General features: G+C 33.1%; 6 protein-coding genes and 2 pseudogenes across 6 annotated transcripts; 5 read left to right on the top strand and 3 right to left on the bottom strand.

Annotated features, from left to right (window-relative positions):
- Positions 1–1,821: 1,821 nt before the first annotated feature.
- On the top strand, positions 1,822–3,170 carry LOC17895505 (annotated as a pseudogene).
- Positions 3,171–3,267: 97 nt separating this feature from the next.
- Positions 3,268–3,666, top strand: LOC111832162 (E3 ubiquitin-protein ligase SINA-like 2). Its single transcript, XM_023788509.1, has one exon. The coding sequence runs from the start codon at positions 3,268–3,270 to the stop codon at positions 3,664–3,666; it is 399 nt and encodes a 132-aa protein (XP_023644277.1).
- Positions 3,667–4,544: 878 nt separating this feature from the next.
- Positions 4,545–6,225, top strand: LOC17895874 (annotated as a pseudogene).
- Positions 6,226–8,609: 2,384 nt separating this feature from the next.
- On the top strand, positions 8,610–10,222 carry LOC17895951 (E3 ubiquitin-protein ligase SINA-like 2). The gene is made up of 2 exons (XM_023788353.1): positions 8,610–8,813; positions 9,530–10,222. Exons 1-2 carry the CDS (start codon positions 8,610–8,612, stop codon positions 10,220–10,222), a joined length of 897 nt encoding a protein of 298 aa, XP_023644121.1.
- Positions 10,223–11,276: 1,054 nt separating this feature from the next.
- Positions 11,277–13,705, top strand: LOC17895511 (E3 ubiquitin-protein ligase SINA-like 2). Its single transcript, XM_006302193.2, has 3 exons — positions 11,277–11,555; positions 11,844–12,173; positions 12,642–13,705. The coding sequence occupies exons 1-3, from the start codon at positions 11,382–11,384 to the stop codon at positions 13,464–13,466; spliced, it is 1,329 nt and encodes a 442-aa protein (XP_006302255.2). The 5' UTR covers positions 11,277–11,381; the 3' UTR covers positions 13,467–13,705.
- A 98-nt stretch (positions 13,706–13,803) lies between these two features.
- Positions 13,804–14,859, bottom strand: LOC17894375 (probable WRKY transcription factor 63). Its single transcript, XM_023788309.1, has 3 exons — positions 14,612–14,859; positions 14,398–14,526; positions 13,804–14,278 (listed from the first exon to the last, which is right to left on the bottom strand). The coding sequence occupies exons 1-3, from the start codon at positions 14,857–14,859 to the stop codon at positions 13,924–13,926; spliced, it is 732 nt and encodes a 243-aa protein (XP_023644077.1). The 3' UTR covers positions 13,804–13,923.
- Positions 14,860–18,736: 3,877 nt separating this feature from the next.
- Positions 18,737–18,979, bottom strand: LOC17894112. Its single transcript, XM_006301585.1, has one exon. It carries the CDS (start codon positions 18,977–18,979, stop codon positions 18,737–18,739), a length of 243 nt encoding a protein of 80 aa, XP_006301647.1.
- Positions 18,980–21,607: 2,628 nt separating this feature from the next.
- LOC17894889 (probable WRKY transcription factor 64) lies at positions 21,608–22,541 on the bottom strand. Its single transcript, XM_006301380.1, has 3 exons — positions 22,336–22,541; positions 22,077–22,199; positions 21,608–21,962 (listed from the first exon to the last, which is right to left on the bottom strand). Exons 1-3 carry the CDS (start codon positions 22,539–22,541, stop codon positions 21,608–21,610), a joined length of 684 nt encoding a protein of 227 aa, XP_006301442.1.
- Between the last annotated feature and the right edge of the window lie 3,263 nt (positions 22,542–25,804).

Below are 25,804 nucleotides of genomic sequence, written 5' to 3'. Positions count from 1 at the left end.
AAAGGCATTGATGTTGAAAAGTAAGATGATCATTCTCAAATCTGAGAGAAGTAGATGGAAATTTAGTTGGAAAAGAAAGAATACCGGATGATGATTGAATTGCCATAACACCATGTTCTGTGATAGAAGAAGTCTTTGAAGATGAAGCTGGAGTCTCTGTAACTTTAACTTGAGCATTAAGTTGTTGCAGCAATGATTGCACTTGATCACTATTCAATGTGTTGATGTCCAAATTCACAGCTTGTGCAGGAGGAGAAACATACTGTGATGAAGATTCAGAAATAACATTTGCCACTGTATGTGATTGAGGAGGACGAGAAGCATTTGGTGTCTGTCCCCTATATTGAAATTGAGTTGATACTGGCCTTTGAGATCCCTGGTAACCAGCAAATGTGCTTTTGAAACCTGGAATATAGCCTGGAGGATATCCATGCAACTTAAAGCATTTCTGAACCACATGCCCAGACTGTCCACAATGAGTACAAACAGGTCTCGATGATCTCGGTCTATAGTTGGTTTGAACAGCTGCATAAGCACTGTTATCATAAGGACCATTGTAAGCAACCGGATTTGGAGCCTGTGAGTAGTAACCAGCATCATGAGCAGCATTATCAGAAGCTTGAAAAATCATACTCTCTGGCCTTGGTTTGATTGTCTTTTGTCTTTCATCAGATGTAACCATGTTGAAAGCATCCTCTAGACCTGGCATTGGTTTTAACATCAATATATGCCTTCGAGTAGACTCATATGATTCATTCAGCCCCATTAAGAATTTAGTAACTCTGCTCCTCTGCTGCAATTTTTCCCACAATGTTGCAGCATTACATTCACACTTCCCACATGTGCATACTGGTAACTCTACATAGTTCTTATATTCCTCCCACAAAGTAACTAAAGCTGTATAATAAGCTGTGACTGTCATGGAACCTTGTTGTATTGAACCTAGTTTTTGTTCTAGTTCATATACTCTAGGTGCATCATCCTGCTTAAATCTAGCCATAAGATTGTTCCAAATACCTTCAGCTGTCGAGATGAACAATAAACTTTGCCCAATTTGCTTATCCACAGAGTTTATCAGCCAAGTAGTGACTATATCATTGCAGCGAGACCAAGATCCAAAATCGCTATGGTCTTCTGAAGGTTTCGGAATCGTTCCATCAATAAACCCAAGCTTATTGCGAACATTAAGAGCCATTCGAACCGATCTACGCCAAGAATAGAACTCTGCACCAGATGTGAGTCGATCGGAAACAATACTCATCCCCGCGTGATCGGAACTATGTAAGAAATATGGATTATCATACTGATCTGTTGAAGTACGAGTCGTCGGACGATTAGGCGATGAAGGTGCCATTAGATCCAAGAAAAAACCTCGCGAGTGTTGATTTGAAACAAAAATTCAATCGAGTGATAAGAAACAGAAAAGAATTGAAAGAAAGTGAAGAATCGCGGAAGAACAAGTGAAGAAGAAAAGAAAAACAAGATTGATGATGAGAACGATGAAAATACTCCGATTAGAAACACTCATTGATGAAATCGAAGCTTAAGAAAGTAAAATCGAAGCAAAAAGTTGAAGAAACAAGCTCATCGGAGCTGAATCAGAGAAGATGATGATGATGAATGAGAACGGAGAGTGAAGAAGGTTGTTCGAGCTCTGATACCATATTAACACTCTCAAATATTAAAACTGATTCTCATTAATGTTTCCTAAGTCTGTACAACAGTATTTATATGTACATGTATATCAGATAAGATATAAGCTAAAGGAGACTTATATCTTCTAACTATACAATAAACCTTATACACATATATGTTAATACCATGGTGAAAGGCACGAACTCTGAGCAAGCCCTTGTCGGAGAAACTTCGAGCCATCTCCGAAGGAGACAACAAGTTACCTCTACTGTTCAAGATGAAGCCGAGAATGTCGGAGGAGATGTTGGGGCAAGATCGGGGACGTTGTTCAAGCTAGATCTCCTTGATTGTCCCGTTTGCTGTCACGCACTCACCGTTCCAATCTTTCAGGTCTTTGTTTTTACTTGGTCGTTACGTGCGTCCCTTTGGTGTTAATTCTGAGTTTTTGTTTTTGAAAAAAATCATATTGTGAAAACGTTGTATTAGCTATGTGTGAGTGTGACACTTTAACATTTTTAATATCACAATGGTTAGTAAGATACGTTTTTATAATTTGGTTCTATAAGTTCTAACGTTGGTGACTTTGAAAACTGCTTTCTCTAAAATAATCTTCACTACCACATTGAGTTGATAAGTTTTGCTAGATATAAAAAAGGCATTGCTTCGGTCTTTTATCTTTATATATGATATAGATTGGGTAATAATAACTAACTGTGTGATTTTTAATTTCAGTGTGACAAAGGACATATAGCTTGTTCTTCTTGCTGTCCTAAACTGGAAAACAAATGCCCTGCTATCTATTGTGCTTTGCCGATTGGTACATACCGAAGCCGAATAATGGAGAGAGTTGTTGAAGCAGTCATTGTTTCATCTCCAAACGATGGTGGCGAAGGAGAGAATGGTAGAAGAACAGCGACTAGAAATGTAGACAGTGATGTGGTGATATCGGAGGCACAATCTGGAACTGGAACACTGATCGATTTACATCTTCTTGATTGTCCTGTTTGCTCTGACGCACTCACGAGTTCTATCTTTCAGGTATTATTGTCCAACTTCCCCTCTCTTCTTCGCTTGTTGATTCAAAGGAAAAGTCCTAGTGGTAAATGTCTTAGGCTTTTAGAAAACAATCATTTACGTATAGTAGACTATGCTAATTTCATTACAATTTCAAAATGAAGAACGTAGAAATTTACTAGGACAAGTGTTAGAGGAGCATTTTTTTTGTTGATCGTTAAGGATAACTTTAACTAGCTAGATTTGTATAAGCTTGTATTTGGTTCTAGTTTCATTGACTTGTAATCCATGTAACTAACTCTGTGTGTGTTTAAATTTGCTTCACAGTGTGACAATGGACATATAGCTTGCTCTTCTTGCTGTACTGAACTGAGGTATAGATGCCGTTCATGCACTTTTCCCATTGGTAACTACCGATGCAGAAGAATGGAGAAAGTGGTCAAATCAATCATTATCCCATGCCCAAACGCCAAACATGGCTGCACCGAGACATTCTCTTATGGCAAAGAGTTAGTCCATGAGAAGAAATGCAGCTTTACTCTGTGCTACTGTCCTGCGCCGAACTGCAACTACTCGGGCTTGTACAAGGATCTCTACATTCACTACAAGAGTAACCACATGGACATAGAGAATCAATTCGTGTGTGGCCGTCCCCTTTGCACATGGTGGCGAATAAGTGAGAAAGTCTTTGTCCTTCAAGAATCTGCAGATGGTCCCCTTGTTGTGCTTCAACGTTTCAATAAGCCCGGAGGATGGTATGTGACTGTGAACTGTATAGCACCTTGTGCTCCAGGAGTTGGGGAGTTTTCCTATGAGCTCTCGTACGGTACGCCGATGGGAGGTTACAAACACATTATGACGTTTAAATCATCGGAGATGAATAGAATCCATAAAGTGAGCTTCCAAACTCCTGAAAAAGACTTCATGTTAATCCCTCACTATTTCCAGTATCCGAGGAATTCATTGAAAATGACTATTTGCATCAAAAAAGACATGAAAGAAGAAGGTGAAGACTAAGAGGAGTGATTATCATATCACATCCATTGTTGGTTGTTTTGTTCTATTTTTATTGTAATCTCGAATCAGGGTTCTCTTCATTAGTTCTCGGTATTTCTTATAGTGTTAAGAACAATTGCTTTTGCAAGCTTTCATAATATTTCGATCTTTCTTGATACACATTGTAACGAATAGTGATTCAATGTGTAGCCTTTACTACACTGACTCTAATCTCTTATGGTTTTTATCATATGTTTTCAGTTCAAGGTTGTATCACTAGGCGTGCTAGGTAGTAATCCGGAACCAGACATCTTGCGAGGTTATACATAAAAAGAAAAATGTGGAATTCAGAACTAGCTATGTTTTTTCTAACAATTTATTTGATGTTTATTATATTTTTTTTTTTAGTTTTAATTTTTTTACAAAAGTTCAGTTTCATTTCTAAATATTTTGGGTCCTAACTTATCCTGGTCTGTAGCTCCGATCGTGAAGCTATCGGTTTTCTTGTTTCGTAGGGTCGACTCTCTATTGTCTGTTGAACGAGAAAGCTTTGAAGAAGTTAGGATTTGGCATCACTTATCAAAGAAGAATAGAGAAGGATTAAGAAGCTTCTTGTTTCTTAAAGTTATTTATGTTTCCTTTTCTTATTAGAACTTGGTTTTGGTATTTTTACTTTTAGTTAAGCTTATGACGGTTGTAAAATATATCTATAAATAGGTCTCTAAACATCAATAATAATTATCTTCCAACATTAAGCTAATTCCCTATAAAGTGGCTTGGGTTAAAGAAAGCTAAAGCTCTACGTTTTCTTTGTGTTCTTAGAACTAGTTACTACGTACGTATTACACTAGATCAATAGCCCCGGACGATAGAAAAGGCGAATTAGGGTTCCGATAGCTATGGCCGGAGAAGCGTCGAGCAGCCGCCAAAAGAGGCAACGACTAAAGAGGCAACGACTAAAGAGGCAACGACTTGTAGAAGAAGAAGAAGGAGAGAACGGTGGAGGAGATGTGGTGGCAAGATCTGGGACATTGTTGAACCTTGATCTTCTCGATTGTCCCGTTTGCTTTGACTCACTCAAGAAGACGAAACCTATCTTTCGGGTCTTTGTTTCTTACTTCTACCAAATATCTCCTTCTTTAACGTTTTGGAACCCTAACTTCAGTGACTTAGTTAGAAAGTTTCTGCCTTTATTTATGTTAAAATTTTGATTGAATTGCAAACTTAGTGTGGATGATAGTGAAATGATTCTTGTGTAAGCTTATGATATATTTGGTAATACTGTGTGACTGTACAAGCATTGCTACTTAACTAACTGTGTGGTTTTGAAATCTCAGTGTGACAGTGGACATGTCGCGTGTTCGTCGTGTTGTACTAAGATGATGAACATATGCCCTTCTTGTCGTCATCCCATTGGTGAGTTTCGATGCTCTATAATGGAAAAACTTGTCGAAGCAATTGTTGTTCAAAGAGAAGAAGAAGAAGACAAAGAGGAAGAAGAAGAAGAAGAAGGGGAGAATGGTGGAGGAACGAGGACTAAAAATGTAGACGGTGATGTTGTGATCTCGGAGGCACGCTCAGGGACATTGTTCGATCTAAATCTTCTCGATTGTCCTGTTTGCTCTAACGCACTCACGAGCCCTATCTTTCAGGTATTATCTTCTTTTCACCACTGCTCTTCAAAACTTTGATGTGCTCAGAAGTGAATGTTAATTTCATTACAGTCACCAAAATGATTTGCAAATACCGATAGAATATTCATAATGGATGATTCTTTCTTCCTAGATAACATATGAATTACCAGTTTTAGATTTGTATAAGCTTGTGTTTTGCATTGACTTGTAATCCAAGTAACTAACTCTGTGTGTATTTAAATTTGCTTCTCAGTGTGACAATGGACATATAGCTTGCTCTTCTTGCTGTATTAAACTGAGGTATAGATGCCATTCATGCAATTTTCCCATTGGTAACTACCGATGCAGAAGAATGGAGAAAGTTGTGAAAGCAGTCATTGTCTCATGCCCAAACGCCAAACATGGCTGCACCGAGACATTCTCTTATGGCAAAGAGTTAGTCCATGAGAAAAATTGCAGCTTTTATCTGTGCTACTGTCCTGCGCCGAACTGCAACTACTCGGGCTTGTACAAGGATCTCTACATTCACTACAAGAGTAACCACATGGACATAGAGAATCAATTCGTGTGTGGCCGTCCCCTTTGCACAATGTGGCCAATAAGTGAGAAAGTCTTTGTCCTTCAAGAATCTGCAGCTGGTCCCCTTGTTGTGCTTCAACGTTTCAATGAGCCCGGAGGATGGTATGTGACTGTGAACTGTATAGCACCTTGTGCCCCAGGAGTTGGGGAATTTTCCTTTGATCTCTCGTACAGTATGCCTGCGGGAGGCGACAAACACACTATGACGTTTCAATCATCGGAGATGAATAGAATTCATAAAGTTAGCTTCCAAAGTCCTGAGGAAGACTTCATGTTAATCCCTCACTATTTCCAGGATCCGAGGAATTCATTGAAGATGACTATTTGCATTGACCATTTACAAGAAGATGAAGATTTAGAGGAGTGATTATCATTTATCTATGCACTCAACGTTTATGACTCATCGTTTTTTTTTCTTTTTTTGTAATCTTGGATTCATATATCTCTCATAGTGTTAAGAACTATTGCTTTTGAAGGCTATCTTTCTTGATACACATTGTAACGAATAGTGATTCAATGCGTAGCCTTCACTACATAATCTCTTATGGTTTAATCATGTTTTTTTTTTGCAAGCTTTCATAATATTGATATTCTTGATACTAACACATTGTAATGAAGAGTGATTCAATGTTGTAGCCATTGCTACGGTGGCTCTAATCTCTTATGGTTTTGTCATATGTTTTTAGTACAAGTTTGTAATTCGGTACACACGAAGAACACCAAGAGTCCGGAGCCAAATATGTTGCGAGGTTTATACATAAAGAAAATTGTGGAATTCAGAACATTATATTTATATTTATTTGATTGCATCTCATCATTTTTGATGTTTAGATCAACGTTGATCTATGTTTGGTTTCCGAGGTTGAATGTTTTATCCTGAGTTTTTGACTTTTGCCTGGTCATATAAGTTTATTTGTCCCTGCTCTTGTTCATTCCCCAAATGCTTCTCTGTTCACATTTTTTTTTTTTTGAAACTAGGTGAATAAATAAATATAGCAAAAAAACAAGGTATATTTTTTCCAACAAAAAAGACAAGGTATTAAACGTCCAAATAAAAAATAGATCATGTATTTTTCAGTTTTTTCCCGAAGTAAAAACCCTTCGGAGACAAAGCCGGACATACATGAATAAAAGATAATATTATATGAAAGTTATATCAAGAGATTATTTAATCGAAATGAATTATTTCCATAAATTAAAATAAAATGGATGGAATATATAAAATTAAAATAATTTACTCAAGCTTTTTCTTTTTATCCAGAAAAAAACAAAATTGATAAGGAATCATTCTCTTTTTTTTATACATATATCTTTTATTTTTTTGTTACAAAATGTAAAAACAGATTATTTAGCACAAAAAAATTATATCGAATCGCTAGTATTATGTCACGTATGTAAATAGTTTTCCTTTCTAATTGGCTCATTTAAGCTAATATATAATCTATATATTTTGTGGAAAAAAAGAATTTTGATGGAAAATAATACAAATTCTTTTGTTTAAATTAAGATCCTGAAAATAAAAAATAATCTCAACATTCTGTAAATTAAAGGATAAAATAACTATGGATGTCAAATAGGTAACCCGATCCGACCAAACCCACATGAGTTTGAAATTTTCGTAGGTGGGTTTAACCCGACCCATTATTATAATGGTAGAATTTTACATATGGCTAAACGGTAAATAAAATATGATTAAGAGTTAGAAAGAAAAAAAAGAAACTCGGAAAACGTGCCAGCGGGAAAATAGAAAAGGGGAATTAGGTTTTTTCTGATAAGCGATTCCGATCAAAAATCCAGACTTAATAGCTACTACTTCACTTAGAGAACTTGGAAGCTCCAATAGACTTGAATAATGACTGAGAATGTCTTGAATTCTTGAAAATATACTGCCATTCCTAATAGAGAGGATGGAGAAGCTGCAGTAAACTTAACAATAACTCCTTCAAAAATTCTGAAGAGAAGAAAAAATATTATTTTAACTATAATTATAATTTTTTTTAGTTGTAACTTTTAACCAAATGACAGCTGTTCAATTTTTTACTGAACCATCTCTCTAGAAAGAGATTTAAGAATTGAATCAAAATAAATCAATAATAAGAATTATGCTCATAACCGGTTTTCTATAAAAATGGCTAAATATTTAGGGACGGCCAGAAAATATATAAAAGCTTTGACTCTAATTATATAACCAAAGAGATTTTATGGCTAACATATGAATTTTCAATAAATATTTGGGGTTAAAACAGGACCCTATTAATATGATGTTTCAGTTAGCTTTGGTCCTAACTTATCATGTTTTAGTTAGCTTGGGTCCTAACTTATCGTGGTCTGTACGTAGCTCCGATCGTGAAGCTATAGGTTTTCTTGTTTCGTAGGGTCGTCGACGTTCTCTTGTATGTTGAAGGAGAAAGCTTTGAAGAAGTTGGGATTTGGAGGTGATACACGATTTGGTATCACTTATCAAAGAAGAAAGGATTAAGAAGCTTCTTGTTCCTTAAGTTATTTATGTTTCCTTTTTTTATTAGAACTTGGTTTTGGTATTTTTACTTTTAGTTAAGCTTATGACGGTTGTAAAAAAAATCTATAAATAGTTCTCTAAACATCAATAATAATTATCTTCCAACATTAACCTAATTCCCTAGAAAGCTAAAGCTCTACGTTTTCTTTGTGTTCTTAGAACTAGCTACTACGTATTACACTAGATCAATAGCCCCGGGACGATAGATAAGGCGAATTAGGGTTCCGATAGCTATGGCCGGAGAAGCGTCGAGCAGCCGCCAAAAGAGGCAACGACTAAAGAGGCAACGACTAAAGAGGCAACGACTTGTAGAAGAAGAAGAAGAAGAGAACGGTGGAGGAGATGTGGTGGCAAGATCTGGGACATTGTTGAACCTTGATCTTCTCGATTGTCCCGTTTGCTTTGACTCACTCAAGAAGACGAAACCTATCTTTCGGGTCTTTGTTTCTTACTTCCACCACTTTTCTCCTTCTTTAACGTTTTGGAACCCTAGCTTCAGTGACTTAGTTAGAAAGTTTCTGCCTTTAGATTAAAAATTTGAATCGCAAAATTAGTGAAATATGATTCTTGTGTAAGCTTATGATATATTTGGTAATACTGTGTGGTTGAAAAGCATTGCTACTTAACTAACTGTGTGGTTTTGAAATCTCAGTGTGACAGTGGACATGTCGCGTGTTCGTCGTGTTGTACTAAGATGGTGAACATATGCCCTTCTTGTCGTGATCCCATTGGTGAGTTTCGATGCTCTATAATGGAAAAAGTTGTTGAAGCAATCGTTGTTCAAAGAGAAGAAGAAGAAGAAGAAGAAGAAGGGGATAATGGTGGAGGAACGAGGACTGAAAATGTTGTGATCTCGGAGGCAGGCTCAGGGACGCTGTTCGATCTAAATCTTCTCGATTGTCCTGTTTGCTCTAACGCACTCACGAGCTCTATCTTTCAGGTATTATCTTCTTACTTTTTTTCACCACAGCTCTTCAAAATCTGATGGTTGATTCAAAACTTTGATGTGCTTAGAAGTGAATGTTAATTTCATTACAGTCACCAAAATGATGTGCAAATAGCGATAGAAAATGATAAGCTTGTATTTGGTTGTAGTTGCATTGACTTGTAATCCAAGTAACTAACTCTATGTGTATTTAAATTCACTTCACAGTGTGACAATGGACATATAGCTTGTTCTTCTTGCTGCACTAAACTAAGGCACATATGCCCTTCCTGCACTTTGCCCATTGGTATCTATCGATGCAGAATAATGGAGGAAGTTGTCAAAGCAATCATTGTCCCATGCCCAAACACCAAACATGGCTGCACCGAGACATTCTCTTATGGGAAAGAGTTAGTCCATGAGAAGAAATGCGTTTTCTCTATGTGCTACTGTCCTGCGCCAAACTGCAACTACAGAGGCTTATACAAGGATCTCTACATTCACTTCTATCGTACCCACTACAGCCACATGGAGGATAAATTCAACTGTGGCCGTCCCAATGAGGCATGGTTGCGAATAAATGAGAAGATGGTAGTTCTTCAAGAATTGAAGATTTCTGATGATGGTCCCCTTGTTGTGGTTCAGTGTTTCAATGAGCCCGGAGGATGGTATGTGACTGTGAACTGTATTGCACCTTCTGCTCCAGGAGTTGGGGAATATTCCTTTGATCTCAAGTACCAGGCGCCTGCGGGAGGCGAAAAACAAATTATGAGGTTTTATTCATCCGAGATGAATAGGATTCAGAAAGTGAGCTTCCAAACTCCTGAGAAAGACTTTATGTTAATCCCTCACTATTTCCAGGATCGGAGGAATTCAATTAAGATGACTATTTGGATCCACCGTTTACAAAAAAAAACATGAAAGAAGAAAGTGAAGACACTAAGAGTAGTGATCATTATCATATCACATCTGTTGTTGGTTTGTTTTGTTCAAGAATATATTTTGTGGCCTTCTCCTATCTATGCACTCTAGAATGTATTTCTTTTTATTTCTATCTTTCTTGATACCATACAGTGATTCAGTGCCTAGCCTTTACTACAAGTAACTCTATGAGCTGATCATATCAATGTTTTGAAGATGAGGTCTCTCACTTCTTTATTCAGTTTGAAGCACTTATCTAGAACTTGAAAGCTCCAATAGACTTGAATAATGACTGAGAACGTCTTGAGATAAAACTAAGAATTCACTTTCTAAGATTGATGTCATTGTCACTTTCAAATTTGAAAAAATGTTAAAGACTTTTTATACAAAATTTTATTAATATTTTTTCTTTTTTATTTGTCTGTTATTAATTTTGAAAAGGTGAAATACAATTTCAAATAAATAATATAAGCAAGAACCCTTCCGAGACAAAGCCGGACATACATGAAAGCAAATACAAAACATATATAAAAAAAACTGTATATGAAATTATTTTTTTTGGCCTAAAGAAAACATCATTATATGAGGATATAATTTGATCGAAATGAATAATTTACTTAAATTAAAATAAAATTGATGGAATATAATACAAAACATTTGCTTAAACTAAAATCCAAAATATTTTCCCCTCCATTTTACAAAACATTTGCTTAAATTAAACATAGAGATTTTTCCTTGTTTCACAAATAATGTCACTCTACAATTCCAATGTATTTTTTACACTAAATTTCTTAATTTACTCATAAATCAAAAGTCATTTTCATTGAATTAAATCATTTATCCTTTATTAAATAGGGATAAACATATATAATTATACATTTTCTTATTTAATACATGTGAATTATGTCAAAATAACACTTTTTCTCTCAAAAAATACCGTAAATAAAAAACCATTTCTCAAAAATAAAACAAAATAAAATAAAACGGTGAATAAAAGATGATTAATATAAGAGTTTAGAAAACAAATGTGTCTCCACAGATTCTGAAACTCGGAAAACGTTCCGGCGGGAAAATAGAAAAGGGGAATTAGGGTTTTACTCAATCTGATAAGCGATTCCGATCAAAATCGAGACTTAATAGCTCCAGATCTCCGATAACCATGGCCGGAGAAGCTTCGAGCAGCCGCCTAAAGAGACAACGAGTACCCTCCATTTCTCAATCCGTATGCCCAGAAGATGGTGGCGGAGGAGATGTTGCGGTGGGAACATTGTTCGAGTTAGATCTTCTCGAATGTCCCAGTTGTTGTCACTCACTCACCAGCCCTATCTTTCAGGTCTTTCTCTTCTTAAGCTTCTTGCTGTGATTCGTGTGGCTTATAGTTTTGTTAGAGGAGATCAGTGAAAATCTTGGTAACAAGGATTCGTATCGAACACTTTTTGTTTATATTGATCGAAGAGAAAACAGAGTCTTGTGTTGTGATTTGTGAATGTGAATAAACTGCTTGAAGAAACAGAATTGATGATTGTTCCTTCCTAGGGTAACATATGAGTCTGTATTTGGTTATAGTTTTAGTGATTTGTAATCTGAATAAACTAAGTGTTGTGAGTTTTGTGTGTCTCAGTGTGACAATGGTCATATCGCGTGTTCTTCTTGTTGTGCTAAAACGAGGAACGAATGCCTTTCCTGCAAGTTGCCTATTGGTAAGTATCGATCTAGAATAATGGAGAGAGTTGTTGAAGCAGTCATTGTTCCTTTGCCCAGTGTAGCCAAAAATGCCTTCGCTGGAGAAGCGTCGAGCAGCCGCCTAAATAGGCAACGAGTTCCTTCTGTTGTTGGAGAAGAATGCGAGAATGGTGAAGGAGATGTGGTGGTACGATCTGGGAAGTTGTTCGAGCTAAATCTTCTCAATTGTCCTGTTTGTAGTGATGCACTCACGGGTCTTATCTTTCAGGTGTTGTTACTACTTCTCCACTGGTTCTTCTTCCTGGTTGATTTAGAGTTTGGAAACTGCTGTGATAGTGTGAGTTTAGGATGATTAGTGTAAGAATCTTTTAGGATCACTATGATAAGGTAGATGTTAATTTCATTTCAGGAGGTTATTGAAATGTGGTTAACAATGGTTAGATGTTAATTTCATTTCAGGAGGTTATTGAAATGTGGTTAACAATGGCTAGATGTTAATTTCTTAACAATGATTCATAAAGCACTTTTTTTTTTGTCCTTTTGATCACATAACAAAAGAGTCCTGTGAATATTTATTTTGCTTGAAGAAATATAATGGATGGTTGTCCTTCCCAGATAACATGTATGACAGTATGAGTTACCAATTTTAGCTTTCTATATGCTTGTATTTGGTTCTAGTTTCATTGACTCGTAAACTGTAATCCTAGTAACTAACTCTATGTGTTTTGCTTCTCAGTGTGACAATGAACATATAGCTTGTTCTTCTTGCTGCACTAAACTAAGGCACATATGCCCTTCCTGCACTTTGCCCATTGGTATCTATCGATGCAGAATAATGGAGGAAGTTGTCAAAGCAGTCATTGTCCCTTGCCCAAACGCCAAACATGGCTGCACCGAGACATTCTCTTATGGCAAAGAGTTAATCCATGAGAAGAAATGCAGCTTTGCTCTGTGCTATTGTCCTGCGTCGAACTGCAACTACTCGGGTGTGTACAAGGATCTATACAGTCACTACGCTGCTAATCACAAGAACATTTACAAGCGTTTCAGTTACGGCTATTCCCATCATGCATGCTTGGGCATCGATTGTAATATTGTGGTCTTTCAGGAATATGGAGATGGTCCATTGGTTGTGGTTCAGTGTTTCAAGGAACCACAAGGAGTGTTTTTGACTGCGAACTGTATAGCACCTTCTGCTCCTGGAGTTGGAAATCTCTCCTATGATCTATCATACTCCACAGCAGGTAAAACTGTGACGTTTAAATCGTCGGAGATGAATAGGATCCAAAAAGTGAGCTTCCAAACTCCGGAGAAGGACTTCATGATTATTCCTGACTATTTATTGAGTCGGGTGGGTTTGTTAAAGAGTATCCGTATTTGCATCCGCAACTTAGGAAAAGAAAAAGAAAAAACTGAAGATGAAGAAGAAGAGGAAGAAGATGAAGATGAAGATGAAGATGAAGATGAAGAGGAAGAAGATGAAGATGAAGAAGAGGAACTTGAAGAAGAAGAAGAAGAAGAAGTTGAAGAAGATGAAGACTACGGAATTATCATAACATAGCCGTTGTTGACCATTTTGTGCATATAACCTATCAATGCATTGTCTGTTGTTTTTTTCTTTGTCTCCTGCAACTTCAAAGCTGGTACTGAGTTGCTTAAAACTTAAGTTCCTCTGCAGATCTTCTCAGTCTTTCTCTTATGGGCCTATTGGTCTTAGTTATGTTCCACTCTGTGAAGTACTGATTTGATTCTACAAACTTCCTCTGATGCAATTCACATTTGGTGAGATCGTTTCTGCTATTCTGTAGCCTCTCATGAATCTTTCAATATACATATTACTTTGTGTCTTCTTCTTTTCTTTATTTCCTTGAATAAACACAAAAATACATCACAGACCAAACTTCCTCTCATACATAAAAAAAGGACATGACAAGAAGTGAAGAAACAATCAGTCTCTACCATGATAACATAAAAAAGCTTGATAGGTTTTATTGTTTAAACCAAAACAGCAAATGTTGTCAAGAAAACACAGTGTCTCCATATGAAAATGAAGGAAACTCATTCTGCCAAAACTGGTCATAGTCCACCAAGAAATCGTTAATATCACATCCTTGGTTCATGGTATGGTCTCTGGCCTTGTCATCAATTGTGATTGCTTGGTGATCAGTTGATGTAGGCATAACCAGTTCAGACTTAACTTGGTCAAACTGTATCATTTCTGAACCGTACGTTTCATCATAAACCTCAAAAGCTTTACATGTATGTTGTCCCATATAACTTGTTCTAAACACTGGAGGACTATCTTTGATCATCTGCACCCGCTTTGTAGCATTGCAGTTTCGGTCTTTCGCATATGCACACCGATAGTAAGACCTGCAAATATCATCTCATTCTTGAATTTTTCTCTACGTAGGGAAAAAAACATAGCTACTTGTATTCTCATGTCATTCATAAAACAGAGAAACACAGCCATTAGCTCTGTTTTTGCTAACCTTTGGTGCACTGAGGTTTTGATAGTCTTTTGTCCATATTTCCTCCAGGCGAAGCCGTCATCAGGTCGTGGATTCGGGGACTCGTGATCTCTGTAATTCTCAGGCTTCATATCTTTTATCCCACAAATCCTCTGCAATATTGTAACAAGAACTCATGAACTTTTTTGTATAGAATATGCAAAGAGAGTTTGTATCTTTTTTGTTTGTAACTTACTTCTTTGACGATCTTTGATGCACAAGAGCTGCCATGTTTTGACAAGAAGAAGACTCAAGGAGTTGTGGAGGGGTAGGAGAATCCACAAAAGATAGAGCAAGTGAGAAAGAATCAAGAATGGTATTGATCAATGGCTCTATCAAGACAGAACTTATTTCGCGGTTGTCAAGAAGCGTCTTGAGGTTGTTAGCACATCCTTGGCCATGAAGAAGTGCTGCCAAAGCTTTGTGATCTATGTTAGAAAACATTTTTTTTGGTTTAAGGTTGAGAAAAATCTTGTTCAATTCTGAATATATATAGAGAAAAAAGTTCTATGGCCGACCATTTTCCGTTTTTAGTTTATATTATAGTGTGGAAAGTTTCAAACATTTTGTTAAAATTATTTTTAAAATCATTTGGTAGCTCGTAAAGGTTTTAAAACTCACCAAATACAAATATACAAATCTTAATTAACTCACTCCACATTTTTTCTTTTTTTCCCTTACACCGTTTCCCACTTTGGTCCTAATAAGACCGTCAACTCGCTTTCGGTATTGATTTCTAATAAGTGTTGTCTTGTGTTGTGTCCTTATAATCACATTGTGCGTCATGGCCGCCACATTGTTCGTCATGGTCGTGACGTAAAGATAGAAATATATTTGGTATCATAGCAAAGGAAAGAGATAAGAGAAAGAAAAAGTCACTGATGTAAAGCCGTGGGTTTTGTATACATTAATGGTATTGTTCGAGTTTTTGTTTCCGGTCATCAGCAGAATTCGATCATCTCCTTCGACCATCGCAAAGGTTTTTTTCGTTTTCTTGTTTTTATAACCGGAGAAATTTATTAATAATATAATTAAATTAAATTAAAAAAGAAATCGCCGGCAGTGAAATTTACTATTTTATGAGTTAAATATTTTTTAAATTATGTTGTTATTTTAATAAGTTTATTGTATATATAAAAAGTTAAAATTAAATGTTTTCATGCTTGTTTAACAATATTGTTTACAAAAAGAATTACTTTAGTTAATAATTAAAATTTGAATGCATCTATTTATTTTGTTGTTATTATATATGAATTTGATGTGACATAGTAACATACTACTAACATCCATATTTTGATAGAAACCACAGTTAAATTCCGCAAACTTAACAATTCACGTAAATTGATTCAACGGTTGCTATTTATTTATACTATATTGAATATGTTATAATGTCATAATTCACATAATCACAAGTTATAAGTCACAACCAAAAGAGAGCTATGACTTTTTCATAGTTAAACTAAAAGAGCCAGGGCAACCTATTCTTGACTTGTTGTCAACTTGCCATATCCAATTAAAAGAAGATAATCATATAAATTTTTCATTTACATATCTAATCAATGACAAAATGTTTATATAATTAACTAATCATAAATTGTAGATGAGTCATTGGTTTCTTTTTGTAATCTCTACGAAAGTGGCAAGTTTCATTTTGTCAAATTACATGCAACTGTATATAGAAATGGAGAAACTCTTTTATGATAAAAATCAAACTTAAGTCTAAAATTATAAATCTTATCAAATATAACTAAATACGATCCTTTTTGTACATATCACACGGTTTAATATTAATTTAATTAGGAGAATTCATCTGGTTTTGTTATGATTTGTCTAAATTTATACTTGGAACATTCCTTCTCTTTTCCCTATTTTTCCCATCCAAATTGTTTGTTCTTTTCCCCTCACCTAATAAAACACGTCTTACGTTGTTTTTATTTTCTTTCCTGACGCAGTTTTATCTATTCCTCATGTGCTGACGAAAGAGAGTGAGAGGCAGAGAGAGAGAAGAAAAGACAAGAAAGTAAAGTTGTCATTTTACTAACCAACAACTCAAACTCTTAACTCATAATTAATTAACAAATTAATTGTAAATTATATGATGAAATAATACGAATGAGAGCCATTTGCGTAGCTTCATGAAATCTTTGGTGTTTGAATGCATGCATTGCATAGCCATAGGGCCAAACTATGTGGAAATGTGTAAGTAAAACAGAATAAGCAAATTCTATTTCTCGTTACTCACTTTTTATCCACAATATATGTTTCACATTACGTAAAAGAGAGAAAAAGACGTCATGACGATCGATGAGAGGATAAAACCATTCTTAATGCAAAGTTCTTGCACAAATTTTAAGGTAAGATTTGTGAAGAAAAATATAAAAAAATTTCTTCATAAATCTTACGAACTTTGCATTAAGGATGGCATAAAGTTATGATCATTTTTCTTGTCCGTGATTTTATTTTTTTTACTTTCGTAAATGCTTCTAAAGAGTCATATAATCTTTTTCATAATTAACTTAATCATAAGTTGATTATGAATTTTATGATTAGGTCGCTTTGTCTAGGCCCCATGCATGCAAAAAAAAAAAAGATAAGCAACCCATTTTTGACTAATTTTAGAAGTGAACTTAAGGAAGTAATAATGATTAGGTAAAAGAAAAATATAACCTTTATGAAACTCTACATTTGTCTTTTTTTCCTCACAACCTTTCCCACTTTGGTCTAATTACAAGCCAGTCAACTCACTTTCGGTATTGATAGTTTATTCCATAAGTGTTGTCTCATGTCGTTATACCACATTTTGTGTCATCCCTATGACAAAAAGATAGATTTTGGTCTTAGATAGCAATGAAGGAAGGAGATAAGAGAAAGAAAAAGACAGAGAGGTTAGAGAGATGGCTCATATAAAATAATTTAAACTATAAAAACTAGATATACCTACTTTTTTAATTATTAAAGGGGTTTAAAATATATATATGATTGGAGGACGAAGAAAAACATATATTAGAAAGTTTAACCAAAGAGGGACCAGCAAAAAAGTTATAATATTTTTACGAGTTACACATTTTCGAAATTGTGTTGTTATCTTAATAAAATTATTAAATAAAAATAATATTTTCATTTCTTTATTTAATTATAGTAATATAAATGAAGAAAAGAAAAAATTTTAATCGATACTTATAGAATTTTATTTGCATAATTATTCAAGAAAAATTGGACTCAGTTGTTGATTGAATTTTATGTTACAATCATTTTTTCATTAAAGTTTAAATATATGTATAGTTATAAAATATGAAATTTACGAAAAATACGAAATATATGAAGACAAACATATATTAGAAATTTTAACTAAAAAATACCAGCGAAAAAGTATTCTATTTTTACGAGTTACACATTTTTCTAAATTACGTTGTTATCTTAATACAAATTATTAAATAAAGAAAAGTCATTAGACGAGCCAGCGCAACCTATTATTGACTTGTTTGTTGCCAACTTGCCATATCCAATTAAAAGAGGATTATTAGATTGTAATTTTGTTATTTTCATATCCAAACTACGTCAACCAAATCAACATCAATGAAAAATGTTTTTGATAATTAATGATTAACTAATCATCATAATTAGATGAGTCATTTGGTTTCTTTTTGTAAGCCATACGGAAATTGGCACATCCCATTGTGCCCGTAGATTTTTAAAAATGTCAAAATTACATTTAACTATCAGCAAATGGAGAAACTCTTTTATAATAAAATCAGGTTCAAGGTGATAGACATATCTATACACACAATTGAGAAAAGAAAAAAAGAGCTAATTAATTTGTAACTGAAGATAATTTATTGTCCCTTCAAGTTAATTATATCGGTGAAGATTTATACACTTTCCATATTATTTTAAGTGATATTTAAGGTTGTAATACACAGACTAACAAAACATATAATTTTTATCTTTTCCATAAAAATAGTATCAAGTACAATAAATTTAACCAATAAAAAATATGATGTATAATATAATTGGTCAAAAATTATTAAATACATTTAATATTTACATAAAAATTTGAAAACATCACTTAAAATAAAATAACTTTTTTAGGCTAAAACATCATTTTAAACTGAAACGGAGAGGCTACTTTTTATTTAAAACAAATACAATGTAATGATATTAATTTCAGGTAACTTTGACTTCACATATTAAAACCATGCATAAATTTTATGTACACATTTGGGTATTTTATGCATAAACATTCGACAAACAATATTATAAACGAAACAGAGAAAAGTATAAACACACTTCGGATTAATTAAACTCCGATCTTCGAAAGTAATTAAGGATTGACCCTTTCTTTCTGACAAGGTAGATTAGGATACTTAGGACTACAACCCCATGCATGATCTTGAGCGAGAGCATCATAGCTTATCACCACTTCTTGTGCATGATCTTGAGCGAGAGCATCATAGCTTATCACCACTTCTTGTGCACTGGTCTTGAGTGTGGCAAGTGTGAAGAACACCATAACAAGAGCCACATATATAACAATAGCCTTCACTAATTTCTTAGACATAACCATCTTTTTTTTTTGATTGAATGAAGAAAATAAGTAAATGAAAATATATCTATAAAAAGATTGGATTTTGTCGTTGTTGTTGTTGTGTGAGAAAAATGTAGGGATCATTGATGCTTTAAATAATATAGGAGGTGGGAGACAACAATATTGTTATATTTCTTTCTTTTTTTGGCATACAACAATATTGTTATTTTATACTGTAAACATTAGTTCTAAAATGCTGTATATTGTTATTTTACTATTTAAGTGCTTAAAAATTAGTTTCACGTCATAATTTTTAAGAGATATGGAAAGTTTTAAGATCTTGTTATTTATCATTGCAAGTTTGCAACAAACTACGCAATGAACAGTTGAATAAGATTATGTTTAGAACAAAAATGCAGACAGAATTATGTACTTTTTTTCTTCTGAATGGTACAAAAACAATAAGCTGCCAATTTATGTTTCAACAAAAAGAAATATTTTTGTTAGTCAGTTGGTTTATTCTACGTAATTACGCTATAGATGCTGGGTCGTCACCCTTGGTAAATTAGTAATTAGATACATGCTTTAATATTAAAAATTTACTGAGTCGACTTCTCCCCAAAAAACCACCATACTGTCTATTCCGAGTTTCAAATGTTTTCCGACGATTAATGTTAGGAAATATTCAGACCCCCTGCATTTCTAACTATTGAGTCTTAGTCCAATTAACAAACTTTTCACACAATAATAATTTTTGTTTTTAGGATGGATCGAACCTAAGTTAGTTTCTTTCAACTTTTCTCCAATTTTATTCGGACTTATGATTAGATTGTTATGTCTTCAGTTCAACTATAGCTAGGTAATGTTTTAAATTTTGGTGCATGCAAATCTCATATCAAACATGCAAAAACATTATTATCGATGCAAAAATATGGTGTTATATAGTGGAGCAGGTTTAAGGTTTACTTTGCGGACTTCATTCATCACACCACACGACCTAAAAAGAGAAAGAGACAAACAAAAAAAAACAAAAGGTAGAGAAAGAGACCAAAGATCTCCTCTCATTTCGTGCTGCCTTTGAAAAAACCAAAGATCTGATAATTGGGTCACATGAAAGCTGCGCAACCTTATTTTGACTTCTTGTTGTCGTAGCCATTTTAAGGTGGATAAGCTTTGAATTCGTTGTTTTTAATTATTTCATGTAATTTTGTACACTTATGTTCTTTTTTATTTTATTTTCAACTTCATATTAATTAAACATAACTAGAAAGTGACGGTAATCGCATATATGTGGAAAACTAATACTAATAGTGTGAACCAAAAATGTTTATCTATGCTTAATTAGTCTTTTTTCTTATTTACCAAAAAAAAAAATTAGTCTTTTTTCTTCAATTTGGTGGAATTGTACTCTTGTTTCATACACGTATGCCAAAATATATATATTTTAAAAACCAATTTAGTTTCTTCTTAGACTTTTTAGGAAACAAAACTAATACCTATGAATGAGAAGATTTTTCATGATGTCAAAACAATTGTTAAGAAACCCCATTTGGCAAATTAGATAACAATTTTAAAGTAATTATATCACAAAATCCGTCAGATAAACAAAAAATCTAGGCCTCACGAAAATGATGTCTATTAGACTACTACTACATATGAAGTATATATTGAAGTATCGAACTATACATGCATGCTTTAACCAACTAACCCAACCAAAACAAAAATAAAAAATTCGTCCACTGGCATTATAAAATTATTTACACACTTCCACGAAAATAATGACACTTATTATGTTTATTTCGTTATTAGAAAAATAGGCCGACGTTTACTTAGAATCGCATAATCCAGATCATTCCAAATCCAGTGATCAAAGGAGATAGAATAATATGTTAAAGAAAGGAGAAAACGACATCTCTATATTCTATAATCATTCCAAATCCAGTGAACAAAGAATTTAGATCACAAACACATACATATCTATATATGTATATCATATGTGTATATTGGTAATGTTGGTTCAAAGTCCATGTCAACATGCAATTTTTTATTTTTTATTTATTTTGTATTTATTCATTCAACAGTCAGTATGTTGTGTTAATGGTTCTTCTTTTAATTTTTTTACCAACTTCTTATTCATCTATATACTTTTTTCTATTTATGTTAATTTAAAAAAATTTGCATTTAGTATCGCAGACTTTAGTTAAATTTTATATGATCACGAAATTATTAAAATGTTAATTTACTAATTTCTCAACACTAGTTTACTTAAATAACAAAATATGAACCTACATTATATATATAATTTATATAAATCAAAAATTTTTACTGTAAATGTAAGGAAAATAAAAATTCAATGTATTAAAAAAAGAAAGGTTTCAGTACTATTTTTGGTATAAGAAAATACTAAAACAGTGAGGTTTACAAAAAAAAAAAAAAAATACTAAAACAGTGAATATTTACATATTGGATGATAATTATAAAAGATATGAATTTTCAATATTGTATCTAGGATGACAAAAATTATTATAAAAAAAAAATGTAACTATAGATATTACCTTTCTTTTATTTTGAATAAACGCAAGACTACACATAAAGGTGAAGCAAATGAATCTAAATTACAAAAACATGAAGAAACTATCAGTGAGAACATAGAAAGCAGCAATGTTTTCAAAAGAACATCGGGTCTTCCGATGGAAATGGTGGAAATTGATTAGCCCAAAATTGGTCATCATCCACCAAATAATCGTTAATATCACATTCTTGGATATTGTATGTGTCTTCTTCCTCCATGGTAATTGCTTGGTGGTTCATTGTTGTGAGTTGAGGCATAACTTGTTTGGACACAACTTGGTCGAACTGGATCATTTCCGAACCGTATGTATCATCATGAACTGCAAAATCTTTACACACATGTTTTCTCAAATAAGTTGTTCTGTACACTGGAGGATTGTCTTGGATCTTCTGCACCCGCTTTGTTGCGTTGCAGTTTCGGTCTTTGGCATAAGTACATCGATAGTAACACCTGTAAATATCGCGCTTTACTATGTCTTTCATAGATTAGAGAAGAGCATTCACTTTGCTTTTGTAAGAACATAACATTAGCTCTGTTTTTGTCTAGTCTCTTTACTTAACTAACCTTTGGTGCAAAGAATCTTTGATGGGTTTTTGTCCATATTTCCTCCAGGTGAAGCCATCATCGGGCCGTGGAGTCGGGGATTCGTCTCTGTAACTCTCTATACCTTCTATTCCGCAAATCTTCCTACAATGTTGTATGTGAGGATTCATCAAAAATATAGAAGATACTTGCATACTAGGAGACGACATAATATGTAAGAAGTCATGAACTTAATATATAACATATGCAATAAGAATTAAGATATTTGTTAGAAATTTACTTCTTCGAAGATCTTTCAGACACATGACCTCCCATGTTTTGAAAGGAAGATAGAACAAGCGAGAAAGAATCAAGAATACTATTGAGGAGTGGTTCTGTCCAAACTAGGCCGATTTCGCGGTTTTCGAGTAGCATCTTGAGATTGTTAGCGCATCCTTGGCCATGGAGAAGTGCTTCCACAGCCTTGTGATCAATTCTAGAAAACATTTTTATTTGTGTCTATGGAATCTTAGATGAAGTTTTTCTTTTCTTGATTGGCTTTGTGTTTGTATTAGCCCTGGGCACGAAGCGAATATTCGGAAAATTTGTGATATTTGTTATTTGCTTTGCCTCGACCGAATAGTTGATTTTGCTATTTGCTTCGATTTGTAAATTTTCGAGTATTCGGAACTTCGAATATTCGAATATTTTTCGTAATATTTGCGAATTACTTGCTTCGATTCGCTTCGACCCATCTAATTTTTTTTTAAAACAAATAACATATAGTACATAAATATAAAGTGCAAAATATGAAATATTAGAGGTTTTTATTTGACATGTTTTCAAAATAAGAAGAAAATTTAACCACCGTTCATAGAATTCTCACATTTAATTTTTAATAATAATTTTTATAGTAAAGTTTTATTTGCTTAAAAACAACATTTAGCACAAAAAAAACCCAACGAGCCAAAATATAATAATTTGAATAATAAATCTATCAGATATATACCCAAATCTATAAATACACATATTATATATATTATATAATAATTTATATTTATACATATATATAAATATACGAATCGAAGCGAATATTCGGCATTAAAAAAATCAATATTTGTTATTTGCTTCAGTTTTTACGAATACTAGATTTTCATATTTGCTTCGGTTCAATATCTTATAGATATTTGAATTTTTCGAATCGAATCGAAACGAATATCGAAGCGAAGCGAATCTAACGAATATTTTGCCCAGGGCTAGTTTGTATAGAAATAAAACTTCTTCACCAATATGAGATTTATATAGACTTATGTAAGTATATAGACTTATAGACTTGTATAAGTGCAATATAAGATCGTCTTCTTGAACGGTCATAATATCTTAATAATACTTTTTCAAACGATAAATTAGAGTTGATAGATTGAAATTGATAGCATTCTTTACGGCTAGCTTGACATATATTTTTTAAACGTGTATTTATACGTTTTAAGACGCCTTAAACGTGGGTTTATATGTATTAATGCATCATCTTATATAAAACTATTTTGATTTGATGAAATAGAAACAAATGTAGATAAGCCAATGGATTCCAACACTAAAGTTAAATCATACATCATCAATCATATACTATGTTAACAAAATCAGTTTTTGTTTTTGCTATAAAAAAGCCAACACATCAGGTTTATAGTAGGCCATGTCAAAAGGTGGGTTATCATTATATTTTTGTGTGTGATTACAATGAATAATATAGTAGTTTATCTTTAATCTTATTGGATTTAGTGGATGATATAGTAATTTATCATTTTTGTTTTGTGTGAGATGGCAATGAAGAGATAAGAAATCTTATTACTGATAACTGATGAATGTATTTGGAAGAAATCTTATTAAATAAATACACTAATCTTTTTTGTCGAATGTAACGTCAATTTTTTTTTCTTCATGAATGTGTTTTGGAGAAATCTTATTAAATAAAAATGATCATTTGACTGCTAAAAAAAATGTTTATTAAAATAAAATAAATTATTATTTTTTAAAATAAATTAGGACATGTTTATTTTAAAGAAAATGGCAAAATTAAACAATACCAACCTTATCGTTTAGCAAAAAAATGATGAAAGTGATTCAGTACAAATTTAAATGTTAAATCTTTATAAGCCAAATATTGTATTTCTCGCTTTTTATTTTTAATTCAATTTTTAATTTTGGGGGAAAAGAGAAAGTGTTGACGTGTTTAATAACGTGGTGGCAATTATTGTTGACAATTGTGGTCGATGTAATGTGTGAGCAATTACATTTTTCCAAGTGTATATAATAATATACTTATCGTCAAATTTGGTGGGTTCAAAAGCCAAATATAACAACAGGCCATATCATCATCATCTTAGAATTAAAGGCAATTAATTAAGTAACTAGAATATGATCATGTTTTATAATTAAATTGTAAATATAATAGTGTATTAAAATAATATCTAAATTTATATTTTTGAAATGCCTTTATTATTACCATATATAATATTTTTAAATTTCTATGTATTTAATGAGTTTTTTTAAATGTACTTCAACTTAGAAAATCCTCTATGTATATTAACAATTACAACAAACATTTGTTGACAAAAAAAATATAACAACATTTATTTATAAATATTAAATTACCTTAGATTTATAAACTATTTATAGACTATTTTAGTTTTTTAAAAAGATACATTAACTGTAAATTTAGCATAAGGTTTACTCGTGTGTGATACGAATTCTTACCTATTATATACTATATGCTTAAAACTTATAAATGAGCATTTGTATTTAATTATTTATACAAGAAAAATGAATACAAATAAATGCATCGTATTGATGATGGTGGTCGTAATAGTTATGGTGGCTACAATAGAAGAAGTAGAAGGGATCTCATGCATGGCCATGTCCTCGTTCTGGTGTGGTTTCTTTTGTCAACATGAGGTAACCTGTGAACTGTGAAGATAAATGTGAACGCAAATGTCTCATTCACGTACGTCCATCTCAATCATCGCAGTAATATTTTCTTTACTTATTTTATCGAGGTTAAGAAATATATTTCGAAAATACAAAATGTTAACATAATTTATATGAAAAACATTTTGAAGGATGGAGATTATATGAATGAAAAAATAGTCGATATATTTGTAAGCTTGTTTGAGTTTTCATATCAATAAAAAATTATGTTCATAATCAATGTGACAAGTTTTTGCAACTATATATGTGAAATGTGACATCTTAAAAATACAGATCAATTCATCATCGACTAGTAAAACCATATATAATATAACTCTCAATGTATTCTTTAAATATTTCAGAATGTTTGTAATTTGAAAGTTTGTAAATATTGTAAAGGAGAGCATCAAAAACTACGACGTCATTACTCTTATGTCACACCATGTGTCATCAAGCATGAAGAATATTAAGGAACTATACTCGAAATATTTGGACTAAGTCAATTTCTAGTTCTCACGACTCCTTAATGTGGAAAAGCTTTTTGCCACCCGAATTGGGAACTAACTCCTAATGTTTTCAACTTTCATCAACAACAAAAACTTTTGACAAACTTAGAGAGAGATGTGTTGGTTATTCTTTCCTTTTTCTTTAGTCCTTGTTATGTTTTTAATAAATACTTCTTTAATTTCATATTCTATAAGATGTTGCTTGTTGACTTGGCATCACTGAGTAAGTTTGTTGCTTCACAACTCTGAAAAATGAATAGCGGTGAAGACTAGGGTTAGGAGACTAGCTTTTCAATAAGA

The sequence above is a fragment of the Capsella rubella genome, unplaced genomic scaffold, assembly GCF_000375325.1.
Source record: "Capsella rubella cultivar Monte Gargano unplaced genomic scaffold, Caprub1_0 scaffold_2, whole genome shotgun sequence".
In the NCBI taxonomy this organism is placed as follows: Eukaryota; Viridiplantae; Streptophyta; class Magnoliopsida; order Brassicales; family Brassicaceae; genus Capsella; species Capsella rubella.
Note: the sequence above shows the minus strand (reverse complement) of the source record. Positions and strands in the feature narration are given on the sequence as shown.